Source organism: Macrobrachium nipponense, chromosome 24, assembly GCF_015104395.2.
Source record: "Macrobrachium nipponense isolate FS-2020 chromosome 24, ASM1510439v2, whole genome shotgun sequence".
Taxonomy (NCBI): domain Eukaryota; kingdom Metazoa; phylum Arthropoda; class Malacostraca; order Decapoda; family Palaemonidae; genus Macrobrachium; species Macrobrachium nipponense.
This window is the reverse complement of record NC_061091.1, coordinates 33,083,711-33,111,582: the sequence shown is the minus strand read 5'-3', so window position 1 is coordinate 33,111,582 and position 27,872 is coordinate 33,083,711. Positions and strand designations below refer to the sequence as shown.

At 35.2% G+C, this 27,872-nt stretch overlaps 2 protein-coding genes and 2 long non-coding RNA genes across 5 annotated transcripts in view; 1 reads left to right on the top strand and 3 right to left on the bottom strand.

Moving 5' to 3' along the window:
* The window catches only part of LOC135204069 (neuropeptide-like protein 31), a 79,144-nt gene that overhangs the window by 21,252 nt on the left and 30,020 nt on the right, over window positions 1–27,872 (top strand). The gene's annotated exons all lie outside the window — the stretch shown is intronic.
* On the bottom strand, window positions 8,432–9,186 carry LOC135204067 (uncharacterized). The gene is made up of 2 exons (XR_010312083.1): window positions 9,133–9,186; window positions 8,432–8,812 (listed from the first exon to the last, which is right to left on the bottom strand). It is a non-coding gene; the product is annotated as an uncharacterized LOC135204067 (long non-coding RNA).
* LOC135204081 (neuropeptide-like protein 31) overlaps window positions 12,504–27,872 on the bottom strand; it is a 61,624-nt gene continuing 46,255 nt past the window's right edge. The window contains exons 1-2 of one of the 2 annotated variants that reach the window (XM_064234073.1): window positions 13,315–13,370; window positions 12,504–12,885 (exon numbers count right to left, since the gene is read on the bottom strand). In XM_064234073.1, coding sequence (XP_064090143.1) covers window positions 12,655–12,885; window positions 13,315–13,323 — 240 coding nt within the window. In that variant the 5' untranslated portion in view covers window positions 13,324–13,370 and the 3' untranslated portion in view covers window positions 12,504–12,654. Of the gene's footprint in view, window positions 12,886–13,314; window positions 13,371–27,872 lie in introns of those variants that run through there. The other variant, XM_064234082.1, reaches the window with a different exon arrangement.
* On the bottom strand, window positions 17,660–18,558 carry LOC135204062 (uncharacterized). The gene is made up of 2 exons (XR_010312081.1): window positions 18,514–18,558; window positions 17,660–18,042 (listed from the first exon to the last, which is right to left on the bottom strand). It is a non-coding gene; the product is annotated as an uncharacterized LOC135204062 (long non-coding RNA).

Sequence of the window (27,872 nt, the reverse complement as noted above, 5' to 3'; positions counted from 1 at the left end):
AGTGGTTTTAGTTTAAAATTTGACTTGACAGGTTCAAGCATAGTGACAGATCTTAATATAATGCAGTTCATGACTTGCTACCGGGTTATGTTTAATTTGAAGGTTGTTTCAAATATATCTTATTACAGACTCTTAGCTCGTGATAATCCGATGTGTGGTAGTGCCGTTAGGGGACTTCAAAGATGCTGTGTAGACATTACCAAATGTTTCTTATAAAAGTTGCTTCATCCCTTACCTGCACCCACATTTTAAACCTTGAATCGACTTCTGTTCCCACTTTCCTCCATCTAGCTGTCCAAACTCTTTAAATACCAATCTAGTCTAATTACCTTTTCAACATGTTGAAAGCAGTGAATGGCTGGAAGCGCTGTGTTACTTGGTTTTATGGCTAATTGCACACAAATTATTTCAAAACTTAATGTGAAATCATCTTAGCAGCAGTTGTTTGATACAGCTTTTAACAATCTCGTATCTTGACCATAGTTGTCGAAGGAAACTAAAATGATTGGTAAAGTATCTTCTACAATGGTGTTTATGAATTGGGGGGTGTATTCGCCATAACTTTGTTCCATTCTTAGACAACTATCTTTGGGCTGGGGGATAAAAATGATGGTATCCTTGTAAATGCGATGAGTTACAACCTATGTATTTATCAGGCTGGCTTGCTGTTTGACAACTGTTCTGGACCACTCCTTTGTACATCTGATCGGATGTTTGGACACTGAACCAATCCTTCTCTGGTCTGAAGACCATCTTAGAACAGCAATGCAAGATCTTTCAATTGAACAGAAACTGATGCCGTGAAGAGAGCTTAACATGAAGTGTTCATGACCCCGGGAAACCAGCTAATCTAATAAAGAAACTACGATTAGAGCCAGGCTAGTTTCTGACGCATAGGGAATTACGGGAGTTGAAAACTCGAGTAGCTGATGCACATGGTCATATGAGTGTCAAGATAAATGTCAAGCTTACTTCCACAGCCCGTTTTAGTGACCTAATTTCTATGGACTCCTTGCGATTGAATCAGTTTTCGACTTGCTGGAAGGCCCGAAATTTCTCAAGTTAAAGCGGAGTTTCGTCTCTACTGCAGCAGTGACGGCTATGAAATTTCGTAAGGCGGCTTGCTGTCAAGATATTTTGACAGCTGTCGGGCACTGGCCTAGAGGAAAGATTAACCGTAGGTTCTTTCAAAAAACTGTATTTAAGCCTTCCCAAGGTAATAAATTTGATTCACTAAACCCTCCACCTTTATTTTCCTGTGAATGTGTTATGATAGTAATCAGGCATTTTAAATTTGTAAACTTTTAAGTTTAGTTGAACTTAACAATGATCTGTCAAGCAAATTTGCAGAAAATTTGCAGGAATGGAATTTAATCCATGAATGTCACCGCAAATGATAAATTATATTACAGCTTGAAAGGGTATCATGACTTACTTTTACATATGAATCCCTAACCAGCTTCCTTTTAAGCTTAAAATTAAATGTGTCCGGTAAATCTCCATAGACCAATCATTAACTAAATTAAGATGGTGTTATTTATGGGGAATATTAGCGAGATAAATTGTTACTATAAAGTAAATATTTTTCTAAACTATTTGTGGTAACAGAAGTGCAAGTAATGATTAAAAGTTTACTCTTCAAAGAGCTCATTGCTGATCTAAATTTGACTTGTCTTGTGCTTGGTAAATAGAGAAAGTATTTGAGGTAAGTAAAGAAAATGCATTTGTACTAACGAAAGAAAAGTTTGTGAAAAGCGATTAAAAGCTTTTGTAAATAAAAAAAGAAAATGTTTTTGTAACAATTGCCACTTTAGGTATAGGGGCCAGGGAAAAATTCTCCCTCGGCCCTCGATCGAAAACTTGGGAGCTTGTCATTCAGTTTGATATGATTTTATATAGTTTAGGTTGTATTTTGGATTTTGCTAAATGAAATTAATATTGACCAGGTCAATGTGATTTAATAAAAAAAATAAAATTGAAACGATCAAAGACTACGGCAACTCACTATTACGCAACCTGCCACTCCCCAGAAAACAGTCTGAAACAAATAGAAACGAGTATATAGTCCGTAAGAGTATTGTAAGTGCTGTAAAATACTGTCAATAATGTTTGCAGCATAAAAAACCTGTCAAAATGTTTGTGTTCGATATAAATCTCGTGTTACCTGTTAGTTTACTCCTGCCAGTAGTAGCAAATGACATCTGAGTGGTGAGGACAAACATCCTTCTGACAACGTGCATACAGTCTCCCGTCGCCAGGGGGAGAGAGGTGAACCAACTTTAGATAGTGATGATGTGATGCCTACCCAGAAACGGTTCACAAAGACTCAAGGTGTAGTGCTCCCCGAGTTTTTCTGCAGGTACTCTCGGCTTTCTGTTCTGCCCCAAGTCAACCACACCATTTAGCATGTAAAAGCTTTTGGCATCACATGCCATAACTATCTTCAGTGCATATTTTGGTGGCTTGTTCCGCATGTAATACCTAGAAGTGCATCTTCCCCTGAAGGCCAGCAGCTGTTTTCGTCTACAGTAATTTAACTTTTTCCAAATGTTCCTGAATGCGGCCATCTTATCTTCCTTGTTCCTTTTTTCATGTGTAGTCTCCTCATCGAACTGTAGAGCCCACACCAGGAAGCAAAACCTTTTTTCGTTCATTGCTGCATGATATAACTGGCACCCATGCTGTGGACTCCACATTTCTTGAGTTATTTTGTTGTCCCTTTTAACACCAGACTGTACGAGTATACCAACCAAAGCCTGTATCTCTTCTGTGAAGGTGTGTCCTACTGATGCTCTTTGTGGTGCAGCTCTAAATGCTGTTGCTAAAATATCGGTTCTTTGGTTCGTGAACCTAACTATGTCTGCCAGCATGTCGGCATCAATTAAAAGGGAGAGCAAGTCGCTGGCAGAGGTAGCATTCATAGATGTTGCTGACAGTCCTGGTTGGGTAGTGGCAGTATAACTTCTTGACAGTGGTTTCCTTGACCACACAGTTTTGTCCGTTGTGTGACGCTGAGATGCTGTTGGATAAAAAAAAAATTGTCATCAGCATCACTTGTGGAATGGATGGCAGTGTGGGGGGCTGCAGCATCTTGGCTGGGTGTGGGAGTTGAAGCATCCTTGGTGGGCATGGAAGTTGGGGCTGTCGGTGCTGCTGTATCCTCAGTTGATGTGGCTGTGGATAGTGCATCAACTTGATAGGGCTGGAGTGTGGACAGTGTTGTAGCCGCCGCCTCTGTACCATTGGAGATTGAAGAGAGTCCATCCTCATCCCAGTCCATCCTTATCCCAGTCCATGGGTAAAAAATCAGATTCAGAATCCTCTGACACATCACTGACCACAATTCGACATTTCTTGGGTCGAGGTGTTGAATGGTACCTACAAACGTTTGGTACCTTACTCTGGTATACGTGAGACCTCCACATCAGTCACTATCACCATCCTCATTTACCGATACTGGGGTGAGGGCAGAGGCACGAGAGGTAGAAGGTTTGGGAGATGGGTGGGTGCCACTTAGTGTGGTGGGATGACCCACTTCTTGCTGGGAGGGACCTGCACTATCAGCCACCTCACGCACTTCACTCACTATGAGAGCCTCACTCCCATCGCTGCTTTCTAGGGCGATTTCTACAGTTTTGTCAAACCTAAAGGAGTTTATATAGTCCTCTAGGGCCTCCTGGCTATAGTAGTGTAGCTTGCGTTTTGCAGCCATTACCATTATCTTCAACAAAAAAAGAAGGAAATATATACACTATATAAATTCATTTGGGTCATGGTTAGGTATGCACAAGACATATTTAGGCTAAAAAACACCCTAATACACCAGCACAACACTTATTACATGATTCACATGGCATCCTACCTAAATATCTATTTTACAAATAATTACCATATCTGGAAGTCCTGTGCCAAATGGATACACTGCTACTCGCCATACAATCATGAAGAGGGAGGGCACAAAAACGTGCATTCTCTCACTGACTTTTAGCTGTAGACTGCATGTAGGAACCTCTGGTAGTTGCCAATTAGCATTATTTCTGGCGCAATTGACCGTGAAACTCAAAAGTAATAAAATGATACCAACTGGCACAGGTCTTCCAGTCTTGGGTTAACCTGCGGTAACCAACTGCAATGATGGTAGAAAAGTGAGAGCATTAGATAAAGGCCTGGAGAAAGTAATGAATTTAGGCAAAGGAATTTTTTTTTTAAAGACGAGATAGTGCATGTCTCGATTGAGATGTCTAATAGGTTGGGAAAAATAAAAGTTGGATGACAGACAGACAGATACCTGGCTTGGAGAGATCATGCCCTTCTTGCCCTGAAAGGTGGCCTAGTTCAAACCAGTACTTAGTTAGAATGGTTCGAATGGGAGGAGGATGGAAATTACGGTAATCGGTAAAGAAATACAATAATGAATTAAATATATGAGAGAGAGAGAGAGAGGGCGCTTTTATTCCCTCTACTTCAAGAAATGTTATCGTATATTTATTGGAAAATAATTATGAAATCTTATCACATCGTATTGTTTTAAATCTTTATCATATTTTCTATATTATAAAAAAAACTTAAATATTGTTGGAACTGACTTCATATTAATATTATTCAGACGGAAATATCCTTATTTTTCATGATCCCATTAACATCTGTATTTCTCTCTCTCTCTCTCTCTCTCTCCCTCTCTCTCTCTCTCGTTCTGTCCTCCATCTTATATCATCTGGATCCACTATTTGAATAATGGTAAACGTTTCATATATTATTTAGATGTGGCCAAGGATCACAAAACCGTAAATGGCTACTCTACCAACTTGTGCTTGGCTGCAACTATTTTTGCTCTAGATTGACTGGACTATAATTACCTGTATTACCAATAATATATGAATCTAGTCGACAAAGATGTTAGGCCCCGTCCACACGGTCGATCTTTGGTCGACGAGCTTTGTCCGATGTGACGTCAGAAGCGGAGAAACAGCGGGAAAAGTCAGAACTTTGCCGCATTTTCTCCGCTTCTGACGTCACATCGAACAAAGTTCGTCGAGCAAAGCTCGGCCGTGTGGACGGGCCTTTACACAAAAGGTTTTGTAGCCGTGGGTTGTGAGTCATCACAGCATCAATTTTGCACGTGTATTTTACTAATTAATCTATGCTAAGAACACATTAGTGCATATTGCTAATCCAGTACTACAGGATTTGTATTTATGGCATAACTTAGTTGAGTTACCAGTATTTGAGTGAGATGGGCCACTTTGCTCCGCCAGTGAGGCAATGTCTTTACCTTTGAAATACTGTCCAAATAATCCCGATTCTTGCTCATTCTAAGCACGATTTATTCTTCAAGGTATGAACCAACTTGAATATCAACTCAAGTCTTTTTAAGCTGATTCCTTGGTTCCATTGCAGATCGGCGTTGCCCTGTTGACGTTGGTGGCCCTTTTTGCCCTGATGGAGGTCACTGGAGCCCTGCCAGCACCCGAACCTAACCGACGCCTCTTCTTCGGAGGTAGTCCCTATGGCTTCGGCGATTGCGGCTATAGACCCTTCGGATAAGGCTTCGGCTACGGCGGATATGGCGGTAGTTTTGGAGGCCTGGTGGTGAATTTGGTGGATATAGTGTGGTGGTTTCTTCGGTTGATGATCACCTCATCATCCATAAAGATACCGGGAGATATCGCATCAGTGATTAAATGAAATATTTTCTGTCAAAAATCCAGTAATTGACCTTTTCAGTCATTTCGATACAAATATTTAGAATATTTTTCTATAAGTTACAATAAAATTGTCTACCTCTTAAAATAACTTTTAATACAGGTTTCCTGCATGTAATACAGATCAAAATAAAATTTACTTTTAAATGTCTAGTGAAGTGTAGAAACTTAGGCATTTATATAAATGAATAATACTGCTCCAGTGCCTCTATATCATATCTACGAATAAAATGAAGAAAATATCTACTAGATTTTGGGTAACAAATTTTACATGCAGTTTAATTAAGTCTGGAATCGCATCAAATGTCAAGGGTATTTTATATATAAATATTGTGATAATAAGAAAATATAAAATTTTTTCAAACGCACTTTTATTAAAATGCACTAAGAAGTAAAAAAAAAAATTGAGACTAAGAATTTTTATACAATGAATTATGTTCACAAAAATGAAATCGTGGGTGCAAAACATGGAAGGAAATGCTACGAAAAATAAAAAAAATATATATATTTTTTAACATTTTCTTTTATGTTTGGCGCCGTTGCTTTATTTTTCTATTAATTGTAAGAAGATCTTAGTTTGTGTCAAAAAAATTTTTTTTTAATTTTAGTGCATTTTAATGAGTTTAAAAAGATTTTCTATTTTTTATATCATACTTTTTAGTCTTGACAGAAATTGTAACGGATTTATGATTGTAGCCAATGAAATAGAGCGTGATGTTCTATGATATCCAGTCGAATCGAAGAATGTTTGAAAAATCCGTAGAGTTATTAACTTCAAAACAAAACTTGAGATATTGGGAGAGGTCACCGTAGGGTCACTAGAGGTCACTTCTGACCTGATCATGAGAGGTTGTTTTGTCACTAGAACTGAGTAATCATGCAAAATTTCAAGTCCATCATACAAAGGGTAAAGGTTGATTATTGAATATCAAGATTTGACCCAGACAGACAGACAAACAGCCCAAAAGACAAGCTAAATTAAAGTATATAATAATAAAATAAAAGATAGTCTATTTATGCAGGTACCTCGTGCTTTCATACTGGCAGTCAGGAAGTATTTGTGTAGATTAAAAAGATTTCTACAAAGACTTAAACTTCTTCATCAACTATAGAAAATACCAGAAGAAAGTATGTCCGACTTTAATTGTAGTAGTCAGCTCTTACATATCCATCTTCAGCAGCAATAAAACTCTTTCTACTTTTGTAAAACTCTTATTTATGACGTTCTGAATAATCATCGACAAACGCTGTCAGTCAGCAATTAATTCGGTCAATACGCATGTGATCATTATCTTTAAATCTTACAGAGCAATCATGATAAACTAGAATTTTAAAAAGATTAAACTGTATTTTCAAAGTTTAAATTTACAGAGATATAATGAATTAAAGATATGGCTAATTAAAGAAAGTCTCCAAGACTTTTTAAACGATTCGAAACGATTTCCTACAAAAGAAAATTTACCTTTGTTAAATAAAATTTCCTCACGAAATCTTATTAACGTATGGAGGTGATGGTACCAGCAATAAAATACTTCGGGTACCTTAAGGACCTAAAGGAGTCTACGATATTGGAAAATTCTTCGTCTAGAAATGTGGTGTCGCATATACATATGCCTTTAAAGAAAAATAAATCATAACATTCCTTTTAACTTATTGTGAGTGTTGGAAAAATAATGAACATTATTTTCTTTATTAGTAGCTTTTCTAAAACCTGAAATCTTGAAAATCCCTTGTGACACACAGCTGATGTAATTCTCTGTCAGTTGTTATTCATGACACCTGCGTCATTACAGCCGCCTAAATTACGCAGTTTTGTGCCCTCTGGTGACAAAAGCCCCTAGGTCTTTTGTCGGAATTTTCTACATAACGATTTCACTGAAAAGTGTTTTCCATTATTTTAATTCTTTTTTCTTAAGAGATCTTTTAACCCAATGTAATTTTGGAAAGGTGTGTCGTCATATTTCATCTGTTCCTTGTTCTCGTAGTTAGAATTTTTATTTGGAATCTATCATTACTGTTCTCCATCACATGATGTGTGGTAGTGGAAGGTGATTTTACCCCGCACTGTGCACCTACTCTATCTTATATCCTCTTGATGACTAAAGATTTCCACATATTAGCGAAAGGGATTTTTTTTTTATTAAGTTGGTTTAATTTTGATGGTAAGACAAAAATTTACTTCTAGTTTTGAGTTATGTTTATCTTAAAAGTTTTAACCTATTTTGATGCAGCGTTCAATCTCTCAGTCATATCTGACGATTTGTAGTTGAACCTCGACCCCGCAACGTATTTTGACAAAATATACACAGTATGATCATAAACATGTATCAGTAAGTGAAGACGCATTTCTTCATTTCGTCAACAAAGCTACCTCCCTTTTCTGTTGCCACATAACACTTGTTCATAGTATACCTATTTATTGTGGACAAAGAACTCCCATGTATCATAAAAAAAAAATTGTGAGTGTGATGATCTTGTTTTATATTATAAACCTTCTATTTATTCCTTCGTAATCTTTGTTACGGAGTTTATGATATCTTCAGCAATTTTGAACTTCATTTAATAGTTTTCAATAACGTATTTAACACAATCCTACTAGAAAAAGAGGATTGCATAGTGTTTTGGAATCTACTTCTAATCAATTCAAAATTTATCAATACACACGAAATGATGTTTAAAACTAAGTTCTATTTCAGCTTACATCATAGAAAGAGGAATAAAATGCCACATTTTTTTTCTAAGAAACACAAAATTTATTATGATTTATAGAAAAATTAACTCTGTTAGCTTCATTTGCATAAATATTTTTAACATTAAACATTTCATGTAGGTCGTTGACATTCCAACTTCCGGGACCTCCATGGAAGATAAGGTGTTTATCAACCGAAGAAACCACCACCATATCCACCAAATCCACCTCCAAAGCCTCCAAAACCACCGCCGTATCCACCGTAGCCAAAGCCGAATCCGTGGGGTCTATAGCCGTAACCGCCGAAGCCATAGGGACTACCTCCAAAGAAGTGGCGTCGGCTAGGTTCGGGTGCTGGCAGGGCTCCAGTGACCTCCATCAGGGCAAAGAGGGCCACCAACGCCAACAGGGCAACGCTGATCTGCAAAGGGAATCAAGGAAATTAATTTGCTAAATTTCAGTTAGATGATTTAATTAGTTCATTGTATTGTACTTGTGAATGAAAATGAATAAGGATTATATAGAGTAAAAATACTAACCAACGTAGATATTATGAATAGTTACAAATCGCAATTACTCACAGTGTGGGGTATGACTCTTTATTTGCACATATGTATATGTAAGTAACTAATCATGTTCATATTTATTGCATTCATTTATATCAAACTATCTATTCGTTTATCAATCCAAAATCTTAAAATTTATGTATATAAATGATAAAATTACTTATTTAATACTTACAGTTTTCATGGCGGATAAGTTGTGCTTCTTTTTTAGCTGAATCTGGAAGTGTATGTCAGGGTGCCTTGCGACCTTCCTTTTATAGGAGTCTTGTTCGAGAGTGGAGAGTTGCCAGCGATCTATTTTGAAACGGGATTGTCAAGTGATCTGCGTAAAGCCTTGAAAGACGTTTACATCTAATATTCATTATTGTCGTATCATATAATTGTTAAACATTATTTTTCTGTCTTATTTACATAATTATTACATATGTAAAATTGATCTCATCGGTAAATTTATATCTGTGGAAATTTCCTCAGCGTAATCCAGGGATGAACGGGTAAAACCCATTGGAAAACGTCCCCGCAAGATTTAGCAACGTCCATCGCCGCTCCCTCCCCCTCTACCTACCTCTCGAGAGAATCTTCTTTTTAGACGACTGTTACTGTTGGTGTGTGACTCAACAGATGTCTGGGGCATCGGAACTTCGATGGGGTTTCCAGGTCCATACCTCCCTGGTATGTTTCAAAATATTGGCAAAGAAGATTTTAGGGATTTTTGGGAGCATATGTTTGGTGGACAGGAAAAACTAACTAAAACTGAAATTTTCAGATCATAAAAGCACAATGCTTTGTGCGTAATTTGTAAACGAAATACTATATATCAAAGTGTATTTGCTTGGTAAATGGAATGCTAATTGAGAAGTATGCAGAGACAGAGAAGAACGTTGTAGGATACAAGGAAGCAGGTAAAATGAACTGGAATGTTTGAAAAATAATTGATAATGATCAAATGTGTCCAAATGGCAGAAATTGTAGACTGAGAGGACGAAGAAAATTATATTGTTATATCACATTTCATATTTGTACCAAATAATACATGAAAAGCAGAACTTGATAAGGAAGAGATAACTTAGTTTTAAATGAATATCTGCAAAACCTGTTGAACCAATTAAGATCAATCCAGATAAGAGGAGGCTGTTGATAAAAAGAATATATTGCTTTTATTCGATAATATTGTCATTAATTACGTTATTCGGTGGACACTGATCGTTCACAACAAGGAAAAGGTGAAAGTTGCCATTCTTACAAATGCTCGGTCATAATATTGATTCACTTGCTTAAAATTTTGTCTGGAAGTGATTGATAAAGCAATGTTGACAAAAGAAATAATGGATGAATGGGGAAGAGTTTTGTAGGAATAAGATGGTAAATAAAGTTAATGTAAGAATGCAAATGAGGCAGGATGATACCTTGACTTTAAAGTCTGTCTTATTTCACTAGAAGAACGGAATATTTTGAAAAGTTAGAAAAAAAAAATAATATCGAAAGGGGATTGAGGATATAGCTTTTATAAGGAGATTTCTATGAAATGAATCATAAATGAGAGACTTTAATGAAAAGACAAAAAAATACGTAATTTTTCAGCAGCAAATGTATACAATATATTAATTTTTAAAAATCTTATTTAGAAAATAGATTATCTGTGTAGGTCTCTCTTACTTCAACAACAAAAAGATATAAAGTTTAACTGCACATATTGTGGATACGTAAATTTCTTTTAATAACGTCTTGACCTAAATACAGAAATGTGAATGCATACCGCAAATGGCCGTAAAAATTACTGATATAATGAAATAAGCTACAGACTAATACTGTTTTGAAAAATGTCCATCAATTAATTCAGTAGCTAGTTTAACTTTAAAATCTATAACCAGCAAATTATTCCAACAGTCGTAAATATTTTTATAACTTTTAACTCTACTTCGGTATGAAAAAGGCAAATTAACAGAATTCTTATCCGATTTCTCATTATTTGTTAAAATCCCTTTCTAAGGATGGTAACTATGGACTTCCTTCTAAGTGTGCTACGTTCACTTGTGGTTAAAAGGAATTATGAAATTGAATTTTGAATTATTTTTTATAGTTGATTAAAACAGTCATTGAGAACTTATTGTACGTCAAGTAATTAAGGGCAAGAGACGCCCCGAAACTGGGAGTGTATCATGTCCTTAATAATTGTCGATAACCTTTACATAAAACCTCGTCTCAGGATAAAATAAAGATCAAATGTGTTACTATTTCGGTAAGTTCATAGGTATTTGAGTTTAGTACCGTTTTCAACCAGAATTTTCTTCTTAAAGTGAAGATTCTCTCTCTTTGAGTAACATGAACGAATTTATTTTAATGCTTCCTTTTTTTATGTTTTATTTTGATGTAAAGAAGAACTGCTGTGTTTAGATCATGTCTATTTATGTGACACCTCATAAATATCAGAAAGCTACAAGATACTATTTTGGAAAAAGAACAAAAAACTACAAGATACTATTTTGGAAAGGGAACATCTAATTTAAGAATTTATAAACGCTTATGAATATATTTCTAAATGTCAACAGAGAATTATATTTATAATCATAGCCACATGTACACAACTTTCTGGATACTAGAATATAGTAGGCAGTCATCAAATTCTCTTTTATTCAGCTCATTTGTGTTGGAATAACGTTGCCGATGAGTATATTGAACTGTTTTCAATTACTTTAACTTTTTTGTTCTCTTGAGAGATCGTTTAACCCCATATAATTTGGAAGCAAAGTATACGGGAGTAACATCAGGAAAAGGTCTTATGCGATACTTCATCTGTTCCCTGTTCTCGTAGTTTGTATTTTTAATTGGAATCTATCATTACTGTTCTCCACCAGGTAACGTTTGGTAATGGAGGATGTTTTTAACTTACACTTTGCACTTGCCTCTTCATAGATCTCATGGAGACTGAAGGATTTTCACATATCAGTACACAGGGATATTTTTTTTCTGATTAAGTTGGTGTAATTTTGATGGTAAATTTTGAATTGAATTGTTTGCGAGTGTTTTTTTATATTTACCTTAGATATTTTAACTTATTTTGATGCACAGTGTTGAAAATCTCAGTTGTTTCTGATTTGCAGTTAAACCCAGATCCTATAACGGATTTTATAGCAAAATATACAAGGTATGCTCTGAACCATATATCAGTAAGTGAAGACGCAGTTCTTTATTTCGTCAATAAAGCTACCTCCCTTTTTTTGTTGCCAAATAGAATATGTTCATAGTACACCTATTTTTTGTTGACCAAGATCTCCCATATATTATAAAAAGTTGTGAGTATGATGCTACTTGTTACTTCGTAATATTTGTTACGTAGATTATGATATCTTCAACTATTTTGAACTTCATTTTATCATTTTCAATATGGTGCTTAACACAATCCCTAATGAAAAAGAAGATTCTTTAGTGTTTTGGAATCTACTGCTAGCAAATATTAAATAATGTAATACACATGACAAGACAATTCAAACTGATTTTAGTTCAGTTTGCATCACAGGAAGAGGAATAAAATATCAAAAGTTTTTTTTAAGAAAAATAAAATTTATTACAATTTATATAAAAATAAACATTTTCATTAGCGTCAATCGGTCATTCTAAATATTTTCGAACATTTAACAATTTATGGAGGTCGTTGACGTTCTAACTTCCAGCATCTTCATGGAAGATAAGAAGTTTATCAACCGAAGAAACCACCACCATATCCACCAAATCCACCTCCAAAGCCTCCAAAGCCACCGCCGTATCCGCCGTAGCCGAATCCGAATCCGTGGGGTCTATAGCCGTAACCGCCGAAGCCATAGGGACTACCTCCAAAGAAGTGGCGTCGGCTAGGTTCGGGTGCTGGCAGGGCTCCAGTGACCTCCATCAGGGCAAAAAGGGCCACCAACGCCAACAGGGCAACGCCGATCTGCAAAGGGAATCAAGGAAATTAATTTAATGAATATCAGTTAGATGCTTTAGCTAGTTCATTGTTCTGTACTTTTAAAAGAGAATGAATAAGTATTATTTAGAGTAAAAGTACTAACCAACGTACATATCATGAATAATTAAAAATAGAATTTACAGTTTATAAGATCTATAAGTGAGAAGGCAAATAGTTTTTAATTTACTACAGTTATATGGAATGTCCGATGGATTTTTATTTGTATAATTATATGTAACTTATTATTTGAATATTTATTCCATTCATATACATAAATATATATATATATATATATATATATATATATATATATATATATAATATATATATATATATCAAAATATAGTTCATTTAACCACCTAGTATCTTAGAATTTATGTCTTTTAATGACAAAATTCCTTATTTTATACTTACAGTTTTCATGATGAATAGGAGTTGTGCTTTTTACTTAGCTGAATCTGGAAGTGGATGTCAGTGTGCCTTGCGACCTTCTTTTTATAGGAGGCTCGTTCCAGAGTGGAGAGTTGCCAGTAATCTATTTTGAAGCTGGAATGTCCAGCGATCTACAGAAGGCCTTCAAACACATTTGTATTTATTATTGACAATTATAATCTAATATAATTGTTAAACATATAATTTTTCTGTCTTATTGGCATAATAGTTAAAATACAATAATTATCTTTTCGGTATATCTGTGCCTTAGGAAATCTTTTAGTGTAATCGCGGGTAAAACCCATCGCGAAAATTTCCCTGGAAGCCGATGCAACGTCCATCGTAGCTCCCTCTCCCTCTACCTCCCATGACAGAGAATCTTCCTTTTACACGACTTATAATGTTTGGATCTGATTCATAGGAAGTTTGGGGCGAACTTCGTTGGGGTTTCCAGGAACATACCTCCATGTTATGTTTATATCAAAGCGCAATATTTTGGTAAATGGAAATCTAATTTAGTAGAATGTAGGCAGACAAAGAGTAGTGTAGTAGGAAAGACAGAAAAAAAGAGAAAGGAAGTGAAATGTTAAAATAATAATTTAACCGAATGCCAATAATAACAGAAAAGCAGAACTTGATGATGCAGAGGTTAATTATTTTTATTTGAATATGAAAAGTTGTTAATGCGATTATGGAAAATTAAAAGGAATTTGGCAATAAGAAGAAAATATTGTAAATTGGATTAATAGATGCAAGTAGGAACATACTGCTTTTATTTGATAATAATGTCATTAATCGCGTTATTCGGCAGAAACTGGTAAAAGGTAATCGTTTGTAAAGAGTAAAAGATGATAGAGGCTACTCTCACAAATGATCGTTTATTATACATTTTCTTAAAAATGCATTTGGAAGTGATTGATCAAGCAATGCTGACAAATGACAGAGGGGTTGATAATGGAAGATGGAAGATTTATACAGGAATAAGACGATAAACATTACAATGATCTAAGACTGCAATGGTGAGAGAAGGATTAGCTCGGTATTAAGGTAAGTCTAAGATTGTAACATCTTTGAAACATTTTCGGATGAAAGAAATTCTTTGATATTTAGAAAAGTAGAGAAATAGATATAGGGACTGAGGACATTGCTTCTATAAGGAGCTTTCTATGACCTAAGCGTAAATGAGAGACTGTGAAGAAATGAAAGAATTTATACATATTTTGTTTCAGTATGTATAAGTTTCTCTTATTCTCTTAGTGTAAGTTTCTCTTATTACGCCAACATAAGGATATAAAATATAACTGCACACGTTGTGGCTACACAAATTTACTTTAACACCTTGGCATGAATACAAAACGAGAATGCATACCGGAAATAACTGATGAAATTGATCAACACAAATAAATGAGCTATAAAACAATAGTCATTGGAAATAAACAGCTTTTAATTCAGTAGCTATTTTCACCTCAAAACTAGTAACCAGCAGGTTATTCCAATAAAACATTTGGGTCTTCTTGGATAGAACAGAGTAATGGAAAAATAATGATTCATAAATATAATATTCTTTTATTGATTAAAATCCTTTCCATAGGATGATAACTGAGGAATCTCTTGTAAGTCTACTATGTTCACTGACGCACTAGACTAATTATGAAATTCTGTTTTAAATGGCAGAATGACAAACAGTCTTTGGGGTATAAGGATCAATCGTTTCCAGAGGTCAAGAGACTCCTTGAAACTCGCTGTTTCATTTGTCATATAATTCTCGACAACTATTACATAAAACCTCATCCCATGACAAATCAAAGGTGAACCGACTTACTATGTCGGTAAGTTCAAAGGTATTCCAGCTTAATACCGTTTTCACCCACAATTTCCTTCTTCTTAAAGTGAAGATTCTATTTCTTTGAGTAACAGGAATGAATTTATTCTGTTGTTGTTTTATTTTGTTATAAGGAAGAACTGCTGTGTTACGATCGTGTTTTTCCTCTGAGACTTCGTAAATATCAGAAACACAAAGTTACAAAGTACTGTTTTGGAAAGACTATATCCAATATAGGAATTGATAGAGGCTTATGAATGTATTTTTAAATAAAAATATAGAATTATATTTATAATCATAAGCACATGTACACAACTTTCTGGATACTAGAATATATTTGACAGGCATCAAATTCTCTTTTATTCAACTATTTGTGTTGGAATATTGTTGCCGATGAGTACACTCGAACGTGTGTTCCAGTACTTTTACCCTTTTCTGTTCTCTGAAGAGATCTTTTAACCTCCTGCAATTTGGAAGCAAAGTTTCCGGGAGTAACATCATGAAAAGGTCTGTTCGTTGTTCTCTAGTTTGAAATTTTAATTGGAATCTATCCTTACTGTTCTGCATCACGTGGCGTGTGATAGTTTAGGACGTTTTTACCTTGCACTGTGAACTTGCTTTATCAAATATCCTCTTGATGACTGAAGAATTTTCACATATCCATCCTAAGGGTTTTTTGTTTTTTTCTCATTAAGTAAATTTAAAATTTATTTATTTGTTAGTTTTTATTATTATTGCCTTAAATGTTTTACCTTATATTGCTGTAAATTGTTTAAGGTTTCAGTTATTTCTGGCGATTTGTAGTTGAACCTCGACCCTGCAACGTATTTTGACAGCAAAATATGCAAGATATAATCTGAAACATGACATTAAGTGAGGTAGTCATTCTTTATCTCTCACCAAAGCTACCTCCCTTTTCTTTTGCCACATAACACACGTTAATAGTTCGTCTGTTTCTTGTGGACCAAGACCATATTTCATAAAAAGTTGTGAGAGTCATCTTATTTTATGTTATAAACCTTCTATTTATTACTTAGCAATTTTAGTTTCAGAGTTCATGGAATCATAAACAATTTTGATTTTAAAAATTTGTATAATTTAATCTCTTTATCGCCTAGTGTTTTGGAATCTATTGCCAAGAAATGTTCAATAATCTAAAACAAATAACAAGAAATTTGAAACTGAGTTCTATTTCAGTGTATATCACAGGAAGAGGAATAAGATATGAAAGATCTTTTTTTCAAGAAGAAGAATATTTATTATAATTTATAGAAAAATAAACTCTCACATTTTCATTTACATAAATCGGTCAGTCATAATATTTTCGAACATTAAACAATTTCCTTCTTCTTAAAGTGAAGATTCTATTTCTTTGATTAACAGGAAAGCATTTATTCTGTTGTTGTTTTATTTTGTTATAAGGAAGAACTGCTGTGTTACGATCGTGTTTTTCCTGTGAGAATTCGTAAATATCAGAAACACAAAGCTAAAAAGTACTGTTTTGGAAAGACAATATCTAATATAAGAATTGATAGACGCTTATGAATGTATTTATAAATAAAAAATATAGAATTATATTTATAATCATGAGCACATGTACACAACTTTCTGGATACAAGAATATATTTGACAGGCATCAAATTCTCTTTTATTCAACTATTTGTGTTGGAATATTGTTGCCGATAAGTACAATCGAACGTGTGTTCCAGTACTTTTACCCTTTTCTGTTCTCTGAAGAGATCTTTTAACCTCCTGCAATTTGAAAAGGTCTGTTTCCTGTTCTCTATTTGAATTTTTAATTGGAATCTATCTTTATTGTTCTGCATCACGGGGCGCGTAATAGTGGAGGACGATTTTACCTTTCACTGTGAACTTGCTTTATCAAATATCCTCTTGATGACTGAAGAATTTTCATATATCCGTCCTAAGGGGTTTTTGTTTTTTTCTCATTAAGTAAATTTAAAATTTATTTATTTGTTAGTTTTTATTATTATTGCTTTACATGTTTTACCTTATATTGCTGTAAATTGTTTAAGGTTTCAGTTATTTCTGGCGATTTGTAGTTGAACCTCGACCCTGCAACGTATTTTGACAGCAAACTATGCAAGATATAATCTGAAACATGACATTAAGTGAGGTAGTCATTCTTTATCTCTCACCAAAGCTACCTCTCTTTTCTTTTGCCACATAACACACGTTAATAGTTCGTCTGTTTCTTGTGGACCAAGACCATATTTCATAAAAAGTTGTGAGAGTCATCTTATTTTATGTTATAAACCTTCTATTTATTAATTAGGAATTTTAGTTTCGGAGTTCATGGAATCTTAAACAATTTTGCTTTTAAAAATTTTGTTCATTTTAATCCCTTAATTGCCCAATGTTTTGGAATATATTGCCAAGAAATGTTCGATAATCTAAAACAAATAACATGACATTTGAAACTTAGTTCTGTTTCAGTGTATATCACAGGAAGAGGAATAAGATATCAAAGATCTTTTTTTCAAGAAGAAGAATATTTATTATAATTTATAGAAAAATAAACTCTCACATTTTCATTTACATAAATCGGTCAGTCATAATATTTTCGCACATTAAAAAATTTATGGAGGTTATTGACATTGTAACTTCCAGCATCTTCATGGAAGATAAGATGTTTATCAACCAAAGAAACCACCACCATATCCACCAAATCCACCTCCAAAGCCTCCAAAACCACCGCCGTATCCGCCGTAGCCAAATCCGAATCCATGGGGTCTATAGCCGTAACCGCCGAAGCCATAGGGACTACCTCCAAAGAAGTGGCGTCGGCTAGGTTCGGGTGCTGGCAGGGCTCCAGTGACCTCCATCAGGGCAAAAAGGGCCACCAACGCCAACAGGGCAACGCTGATCTGCAAAGGGAATCAAGAAAATTAATTCACTAAATTTGAGTTAGATGCTTTCGTTATTTCATTGTACTTTAGTTTTAAATGAGAATGAATAAGGATTATATAGAGTAAAAGTACTAAACAACGTAAATATCAAGAATAGTTACAAATAGAAATTACAATTTATATGATCTATAAGTAAAAAGGCAAATAGGTTTTCATTTACTACAGTTATATGGAATGTATTATGGATGTTTAATTGTATATTTGCAGTTAACTTATCATTTGTATATTTATTACACACACACACACACACACACACACACACACACACACACACACACACACACACACACACACATATATATATATATATATATCTATATATATATATATATATATATATATATATATATCTCAAATATTATTTATTTATCCACCTAGTATCTTAGAATTAATGTCTTTAAAAGATAAAATTCCTTATTTTATACTTACAGTTTTCATTATGAACAGGAGTTGTGCTTCTTCCTTAGCTGATTGTAGAAGTGTATGTCAGTGTGCCAAGCGACCTTCTTTTTATAGGACGCTCGTTCCAGAGCGGAGAGTTGCCAGCGATCTATTTTGAAACTTGATCGCCAGTCAATGTAAGCAGGAAATATTGAAAGACGTTTGCATCTTATATCGACAGTTGTCATCTAAAACAATTATTAACCATATCATTCTTCTTTCTTATTGGCACGAAAATTATAAATACAATAATTATCTCGGTAAATCTATATCTTAGGAAATTTCCTCAGCGTAATCGAGGAGAGAACAGGTAAATCCCATCGCAAAAAGTCCCTGGAAGATTTCGCAACGTCCATCGCAGCTCCCTCCTCCTCTGCCTCCCTTGTGAGAGTATGTTCTTTTTAGACGACTGATACTGTTAGTGTGTGACTCAACGGATGTCTTGGGGCATCGGAACTTCGATGGGGTTTCCAATTCCATACCTCCCTGATATAATTAAAAAAATTGGCAAAGGAGATAGCTATTTTAGGGTTTTTTTTGGAGCGTATGTGGTGGACAGGAAAAGGACGATGCTTTGTGCATATTTTGTAAACGAAATAATATACATGAAAGTGCATATATTTGGTAAAAGGAGCGCTAATTGAGAAGTATGCAGGTAGACAAAGAAGAACGTTGTAGGAAAGACAGAGAAGCAGGGAAAATGAACTGGAATGTTTGAAAAATAATTAATAATGAACAAGTGTATCTAAATGAAAGAAAATGTAGACTGAGAAGCACCAAGAGGATTATTGGGTTATATCACATTCCATATTTGTATCAAACAATACATGAAATGCAGAATTTGATCAGGTAGAGATAACTTATTTTTGATTAAATATCTGTAAATCTTTTTGAAGCATTTAAGGTTAATCCAAGTAAAAGAGGCTGTTAATAACAAGAAGAAAACATTATCGATGGAATAATTGACGCGAGTGGGAATATACTCCTTTTATTTAATAATAATGTAATTAATTGTGTTATTAGGCGGAAACTGGTAGAATGTGATCGTTTGTAAAGAGGAAAAGGTGAAAGAGGCCATTCTAAGAAATGCTCAGTAATGGTATAGATTCATTTGCTTAAAATTGTGTCTGGAAGTAATTGATCAAACAATGCAGACAAATGACAAAATGGACGATAGGGGAAGAGTTTTGTAGGAATAAGACGATAAACATAAAGTTGATGTGAGAAGGCAAAGGAGGCATGAGGATTCTTTGACTGAAAAATATTTCATACTTTAATGGAAGAAAGGAATGATTTTTTTTTTTAATTTGGAAAACAAGAGAATTATAAAAAGGGAATTGAGGATATAACTACTTTAAGGAGATCTCAATGACCTAATCATAAATAAGAGATTTAAGAAAAAGAGAAAGGTATACGTATTTCGACAGTAGCCAATTTAGACTAAACATTCATTGTTTAAAGTCTTATGCAGATAATTGTATATAATTTAATCTACAAATCTCCCTTATTGTGTCATCTAAGAAGGTATAAAGTTTTATTGCAGAAATTTTGGCTATGTACAGCCAGCAACAAAACCGGCGTCGCCCGCTAAGCCTGGCTTGGAGAGATCATGCCCTTCTTGCCTTGAAAGGTGGCCCTCGTTCAAACAACCTGTACATAGTTAGAATGGTTGGAATGGGAGGAGGAGGGAAATTACGGTAATCAGGCAAAGAAATGTAATAATGAATTAAATATATATGAACAAAGAGATAAGAGAAGAGAAGAGAAGAGAGAGAGAGAGAGAGAGAGCTTTTATTCCTGTTTAGTTATCAATCTAATGGATTCTGCTTTAAGAAATGTTATCATACATAGTATATTGCAAAATAATTATGAGATCTTATGACATCGTATTGTTTTAAATCTTTGTCTTATATTCTATATAAAAAAAGACTTAAATATTGTTAGAACTGACTCTTCATATTAATATTACTCAGATGGAAATATCCTTCTTTTTCATTATCCTATAAGCAGCTGTATTATCTCTCTCTCTCTCTCTCTCTCTCTCTCTCTCTCTCTCTCTCTCTCTTCTCTCCTTGCGCTTTTGACGGCAATGATGCCTCACTACTAGGGTGTCATCACAGGGCCAAATCATTGCAGAGGGGTTTTGTTTAACCAGCAGTGAGCGCCTTCCCTCTGCTCATTGGCACTGCTCACCTAGTCAATGAGATTTGTGGGTATATGGTCTCCTCCGTTCCACAAAGTCTTGCATCGCTCCAGCGCTGGAAATAATAGGTCAACACTTCTTAGAATTCCTTGAAACAGGTTTCCATTTGTAGTTCGTCTTCCGCAGAATCCCTCAAATGAACATTGACAATTTCACCTTGCACAAAATCGGTTTACTGATGATCTAATAGCTTCTTTCTCATTTTGCTTGATTTTCTTTTGTCTCTTAGGAAGTCAAAGTTTTTCTTTTTCTATCGATGTTCTTCCTATCCTTCCGTTTGACTTCTATGGTATTTATCTCGCTTTCCTACAGCTCCTCTCATTTTCGCTTCCAGGTCTCCTTCGTGTATCCAGTCTTCCTTTATTTTTCGTCTCCTTGAATTTCTTCTCTGCAAACCTTCATGCATCCTTTTTCTGCTTTCTCTCAGCCCTTCTGTCAGTCCTCCTCCTCCTCTTCAGAATCTACAACTAATTCCATCTGAATTTCTTCTTAGTGCCTATAGGAGCGGTTTTTTTTTTTACCTCTCGCCTTCCTGGAGCCTCCTGTCCTCTGTCTTTTCTAAGTGAGCAGTTATGCTGTGTGTGGCATTCTCAAGATTCTTTTTTAATTCCTCCAGAAGTATTCCGTCCTGCACCTGCAAAAGTAGCCCATCTCTTCCATCTGCTTCTGAAATATCTCTCTCTCTCTCTCTTGCGCTTTTGTCGGCAATGATGCCTCACTGCTGGGGTGTCATCACAGGGCCAAATCATTGCAGAGGGGTTTTGTTTAGCCAGCAATGAGCGCCTTCCCTCTGCTCATTGGCACTGCTCACCAAAACATATCGTAGTTCTTGAAGTTTTCTATCGCTCTAACTGAATTTATATATATTCAGAATTTCTGAATATATATATATTCAGAATTTAGAATTTCTTTACATGCTTTTCAACTTCCTTTTGAAGAATAACTTGTTTGTGGACGGTCCCCTGAAAGCTTCTATGTTCTTCTCACATTTTGAAGGGTTCCTTATAGGTACCAGACTTTTGGTTGCCTCCAAAAACTTGTTCTTATCCCTTGTGTTGTTGGCAGACTCTCTTGTCGAGGCTGAGTAAAAGACGCTCGAAGCTGAACGTTAGTTTGAGAATCTGGTGGAGGCTTCTACTCGTCTCTTCTCGATTTCGAAGTCTTCCTCCTTCATTGGAGACAGACGAAGACTGGGTGTTCGTTCGTTCATCCTCTTCCATGTGTGTCTTGAAAGGTGCTTTCCCGTTTGGATTCTTGAGGATTTGGGAAGCCTTTCATCCTCTTGAGTTCCGCCACCTTAAGTTCTCACTGGTGTCGGCGGTTTTCCTTCGTGAGGTCTTCCACTTCCTTCAGCAGACTCTCTTTTCGAGGCTGAGTAAAAGATGCTTGAAGATGAACGTTGGTTTGAGAATCTGGCGGAGGCTTCGACTCGTCTCTTCTCGACTTCGAAGTCTTCTTCCTTCCTTGGAGACAGACTGAGACAGTGTGTTCGTTCGTTCGTCCCTTTCCATGTGTGTCTTGAAGGGCGCTTTCCCGTTGGGATTCTTGAGGATTTGGGAATCCTTCCATCCTCTCGAATTCCGCCACCTAAGTTCACACTGGAGTCGGCGCTTTTCCTTCGTGAAATCTTCCACTTTCTTCAGCAGGCGGCAGAACCTGAGCTCGAGGTCTTTCCTCTCGGATTCACGCTGCCTCGGTCGCGTCATTTTATTCCTGGATAAGCCTCACCATCCGCGATGCTTCTTCAGTCCTGAGCTGCTGGCTTTTTCCTTCCGTCGTAGGAGTTTCTCAGACCTCTGAAGCTGGCAGTTTGCCTTTGCCAACTGTGTAGTTAGTTCCCTCATAGTGCATCGTTTTTCTGCCAAATTTCTTTTGCTTTGTACTTCATCTGCTGATTTTCTTCTGTGATCTTGAGGATCTTGTTTTCCAGCTATTATTTCTCCCTCTTTATCGTTCTCCTTCTTCAGAAACAACGTTTCAGCTTCGTGTGAGTGGGCCTGCTGATGCAACACCTCATGAGTGATCTGTCCAACGCCTTCATAGTAGTCAACCTCTGCTGCAACTGACGATCCATTATGTCAAGTTCACTCCGGAACTGGATGGTGTCTCGCAAGTTCGCAATTCTCTCGTCCAGTTCCTTTTTCTTGGGCTCTTCAGCTCCATCATCAGAGATCTACATCCTCGCCAGTGAATAGGCCGCTACAGCAAGCAAGATGACTATTCTTGAGTCAGACTTCCCTCAGTAAATCGCGGGACATCTGGACAACAACGTCCGGACAACAGCTGCTGCCGAGGTCAGACAAGGCTATATTTTCTTCAAACTTTAATGCATATCTGGAGAGGCCATACCCAGCTCCTACACACTCTCGATTCTTCATTGAGTTTCTATAAATCAGGAGAGAGATTTCGATTTGTCAAAATATATCAGGAAGTATTTTGAAAGATTTGAATAATATCTTGGGTCTCTTGGTGTTATAAATTACTTAAATCTCTCTCTCTCTCTCTCTCTCTCTCTCTCTCTCTCTCTCTCTCTCTCTCTCTCTCTCTCATCCTGCCCCGAAGGTCGGAAATTCTTCATTTGCTCCCTCATTTACGTTTAAGGCTTTGCAGTGACAGGCATAATTGTAGAGTATTAAGGAATAGAAGAGAGAGAGAGAGAGAGAGAGAGAGAGAGAGAGAGAGAGAGAGATTGTATTTTATCGCAGAAAAACAGTGTATTCGTATATATGTGAAATTGCTCCGTTTGAACCAGGAACTTCGGTGGTCCGAAGTTCGATTCTCGGCTCGGCCAACGCGGAGCTAGAGGAATTTATTTCTGGTGATAGAAATTCATTTCTCGATACAATGTGGTTCGGATTCCACAATAAGCTGTAGGTCCCGTTACTAGGTAACCAATTGGTTCCTAGTCACGTAAAAATATATCTAATCCTTCGGGCCAGCCCTAGGAGAGCTGTTAATCAGCTCAGTGGTCTGGTAAAACTAAGATATACTTTGAACCAGGAACTAATGTTTATACCATAACTTTATTTTCGTGTATACTGCCTTCAATTAAGACTTTTTAACATTATTCTGTCTACATGTATATACATATATATATATATATATATATATATATATATATATATATATATATATATATATATATATATATATACAACTTATGAGAGAGAGAGAGAGTTTGCGGTATTTTTCCCTTGAGTTTATCATAATACAAAGTAGACAATGTCTAAAATTAGAAGCGGATTGATTTAATTTGTAATATATTTCTAAGTCCAGAAAAGGGAGGAGTTTGTCCTGTTATTCTATGTCATGTGATACTTATAGCAGAAAATATTCAAGTACAAACAAAAGTTGAGTTTGTGATATTTGTTAAACGCATAATTATACAAAAAATTAAATACCATTTATCAGTATTGCTAAAATATAATGAAAGACTATTTCAGAATTTTTACTATCTCTCTTTTGTTCTTCTACAGTTACATCTTTTCAAAAGAAACAGAAAAAAATCTGAATATGTTTTGTAGCTCATAACACTTCATTACACCCCCTCCAAGTCCCGTAAGGAGTTCCGTGGTTCCTTGTTGGAAGAGTGGTTTTCGCGCTGGGCTACCAATCCGGTGGTCCGAAGTTCGATTCTCAGCTCAGCCAACCCGGAATCAGAGGAATTTATTTCTGGTGATAGACATTCATTTCTCGATATAATGTGGTTTAGATCCCATAATAAGCTGTAGGTCCCGTTGCTAGATGATCAATATTGGTTCCTAGCCATGTAAAGATATCTATTCCTTCGGGCTAGCCCTAGGAGAGCTGGTAATCAGCTCAGTGGTCTGGTAAAACTAAAATATACTTAACTTAACTTAAGGAGTTCTGTTATTTTTGAAGGGCTCCTAATTGGTTGCTGCAATATGTGTGATCCACAGTTTAGCTTTTTATCCCTTCTGCAGTTTCTAACCCAAGTAAGGAAGTGGTCTCGCTCTTTGTTCTTTTCAGGAAATCTTAGACACAAGATTCACAAAAATCATTTCTGAATCTCATATGCCACATTTATTAACAACAGGCTGTAATTACAATCTGCATGAATTCATATTTATGCAGTTGTGATTCAGGGGAGAGAACACTGTATGTACTTTACAGAACCAAATCAAAGTATTACTAGGAAATCTTTTAAAATCTGCTTTAATACAACTTACTTTTCATTGTAATTTCAATGTTAGTCGTGGCCTTTTTCATTTAGACCCTTGTATTTGTAACATGTTTAAGAATGACCTCAAAGATATAGTTACTGACTTAAATAAAAATCAGTTGCCATAGAGTTATCTTTGTTGTAATGTATATCTGACATGTATTGTGAATATGGTTTTGTTTACCAAGTTCTGAATAGCTGTCACCTATAATCCTTTAATTGTCTTGTCTTTGTATCTGAGATGACTGTCTTAAACCTTTAATTGCACCCATTGTTTATGCTTGTTTGGGAAGGTTTCTTATATTCCAGGTGCGTCGGATTCTAGGTACTAATCTCTTTATAATCCCTATCTGTCAGTTATACGAATCTTCTTGTATTGTCTTTTGCCGCATTTATGTCAGTCTCTGCTCAGTACCTGCTTCGTTTATTTTTCATTGGTGGCATATATCTTTATTTATGGATTTATCACGTTCCTAACTTTCGTGATTCAGTTATACATATTTATAGATATATATATATATATTATATATATATATATATATATCTATATATATATATATATATAATATATATATATATATATATATATATATATATATATATATATATTAATCTGCTTTACTTGATTATTCCCGTTATTCTTGTTTTATTAGCCATGTTCGCCTTTCTTCTTATGCTTTTCATAATTGCTTAACATAATCAACTCAGACCTAGCTATTCAAAGTCAAAAAGTAATCATAAAAAATCAAACGAATATAATTCAGTCTTATTTTTTATCGAATTCCATGCATATCATCCTATTTCATTTGGACACGTTGGAAAGCTGTGGGAGTCAAAACTGACGAATGACGAATACATTAAGAAAGGCTTACTTTCATTAAAGCTTTGTTAGGTTGATCTTTCTGTAGCTATTCATTTATTCTTAATAGAAATTAATTCAAATTAGTTTCACATGTATACCTAGACCTACTACCATAAGCATATTATAAATAGCTGATAGGATAAGAAATATGAAAGGTGACGTTCTCGTTTAAGTCTATTTCATATGTTTTATTTTTTTTTTTTAAGAAAAACCTACTGGTTTAATCAAGGGTTGCTCTCTGACGGCCACAGGGTGTAACACGAGTGTACGCACATATTTTGTGGAATGAAAGATAAAGTTTCTTTGAACAGAAAATATTTTACAAACATGCATTGTAAGGCGTCCGTTGTTGGTGCTGGGAATATTAAAATAACCGTTATCATTAGTGATGCTTTCACGCGATGGAGTTCATAGCGAGAAATCGGACCGAGTCGCCTGTAGAAGAGAGCGGAGGTGGCGTATAGGAGTGATGGAAGGATTCGGCTGATGTTAATAAATTTTGAGACAAGAATTTTTATGCAATGAATCATGTTCAAAAAAATAAAATCGTGGGTGCAAAACATGGAAGGAAATGCTACGAGAAATAAAAAAAATATATATTTTTTAACATTTTCTTTTATGTTTGGCGCCGTCGCTTTATTTTTCTATTAATTGTAAGATTTTAGTTTGTGTCAAAAAATAATTTTTTTCTATTTTAGTGTATTTTCATAAGAGTTTAAAAAAATTTCTATTTTTTATATCATACTTTTTAGCCTTGACAGAAAATGCAACGGATATATGATTGTAGCCAATGTAATAGAAAGTGATGTTCTATAATATCCAGTCGAACCAAAGAATGTTTGAAAAATCCGTAGAGTTATTAACTTCAAACAAACCCTGAGATATTGGGAGAGGTCACCGTAGGGTCACTAGAGGTCACTTCTGACCTTATCAAGAGGGGTTGTTTTGTCACTAGAACTGAGTAATCATGCAAAATTTCAAGTCCATCATACAAAGGGAACAGGTTGATTATTGAATATCAAGATTTGACCCAGACAGACAGACAAACAGCCCAAAAGGGAATCTAAATTAAAGTGTATAATAATAAAATAAAAGAGTGTCTATTTACGCAGGTATCTCGTGCTTTCATACCGCCTGTCAGGAAGTATTTGTGTAGATTCCAAAGACTTCTACAAAGACTTAAACTTCTTCATCAACTATAGAAAATACCAAAAGAAAGTATGTCCGACTTTAATTGTAGTAGTCAGCTCTTACATATCCATCTTTAGCAGCAATAAAACTCTTTCTACTTTTGCAAAACTCTTATTTATGACGTTCTGAATAATCATCGACAAACGCTGTCAGTCAGCAATTAATTCAGTCAATACGCATGTGATCATTATATTTAAATCTTACGGAGCAATCATGAAAAACTAGAATTTTAAAAAGATTAAACTGTATTTTCAAAGTTTAAATTTACAGAGATATAATTAATTAAAGATATGGCTAATTAAAGAAAGTCTCCAAGACTTTTTGAACGATTCGAAACAATTTCCTACAAAAGAAAACTTACCTTCGTTAAATAAAATTTCCTCAGGAAATATTAAGAGGTGATGGCATCAGTAAAAAAATACTTCAGGTACTTTAAGGACCTAAAGGAGTCTACGATATTGGAAAATTCTTCGCCTAGAAATGTGGGGTCGCATATACATATGCCTTTAAAGAAAAATAAATCATAACATTCCTTTTAACTTGTTGTCAGTGTTGGAAAAATAATGAACATAATTTTCTTTATTAGTAGCTTTTCTAACACCTGAAATCTTGAAAAATTTAATTAAAAATTTATCAAAATAATCATGGGTAGCAGACGGCGCACAGCAATCCCTAATGACACACAGCTGATGAAGTTCTCTGTCAGTTGTTATTACTGACACCTGCGTCATGACAGCCGCCTAATTTACGCGGTTTTGTGCCCTCTGGTGCCAAAGGCCCCTTGGACTTTTGTTGCAATTTTCTACATGACAATTTCACTGAAAAGTGTTTTTCATTACTTTAATTTTTTTTTCTTAAGAGATCTTTTAACCCAATGTAATTTTGGAGAGGTGTCTCGCCATACTTCA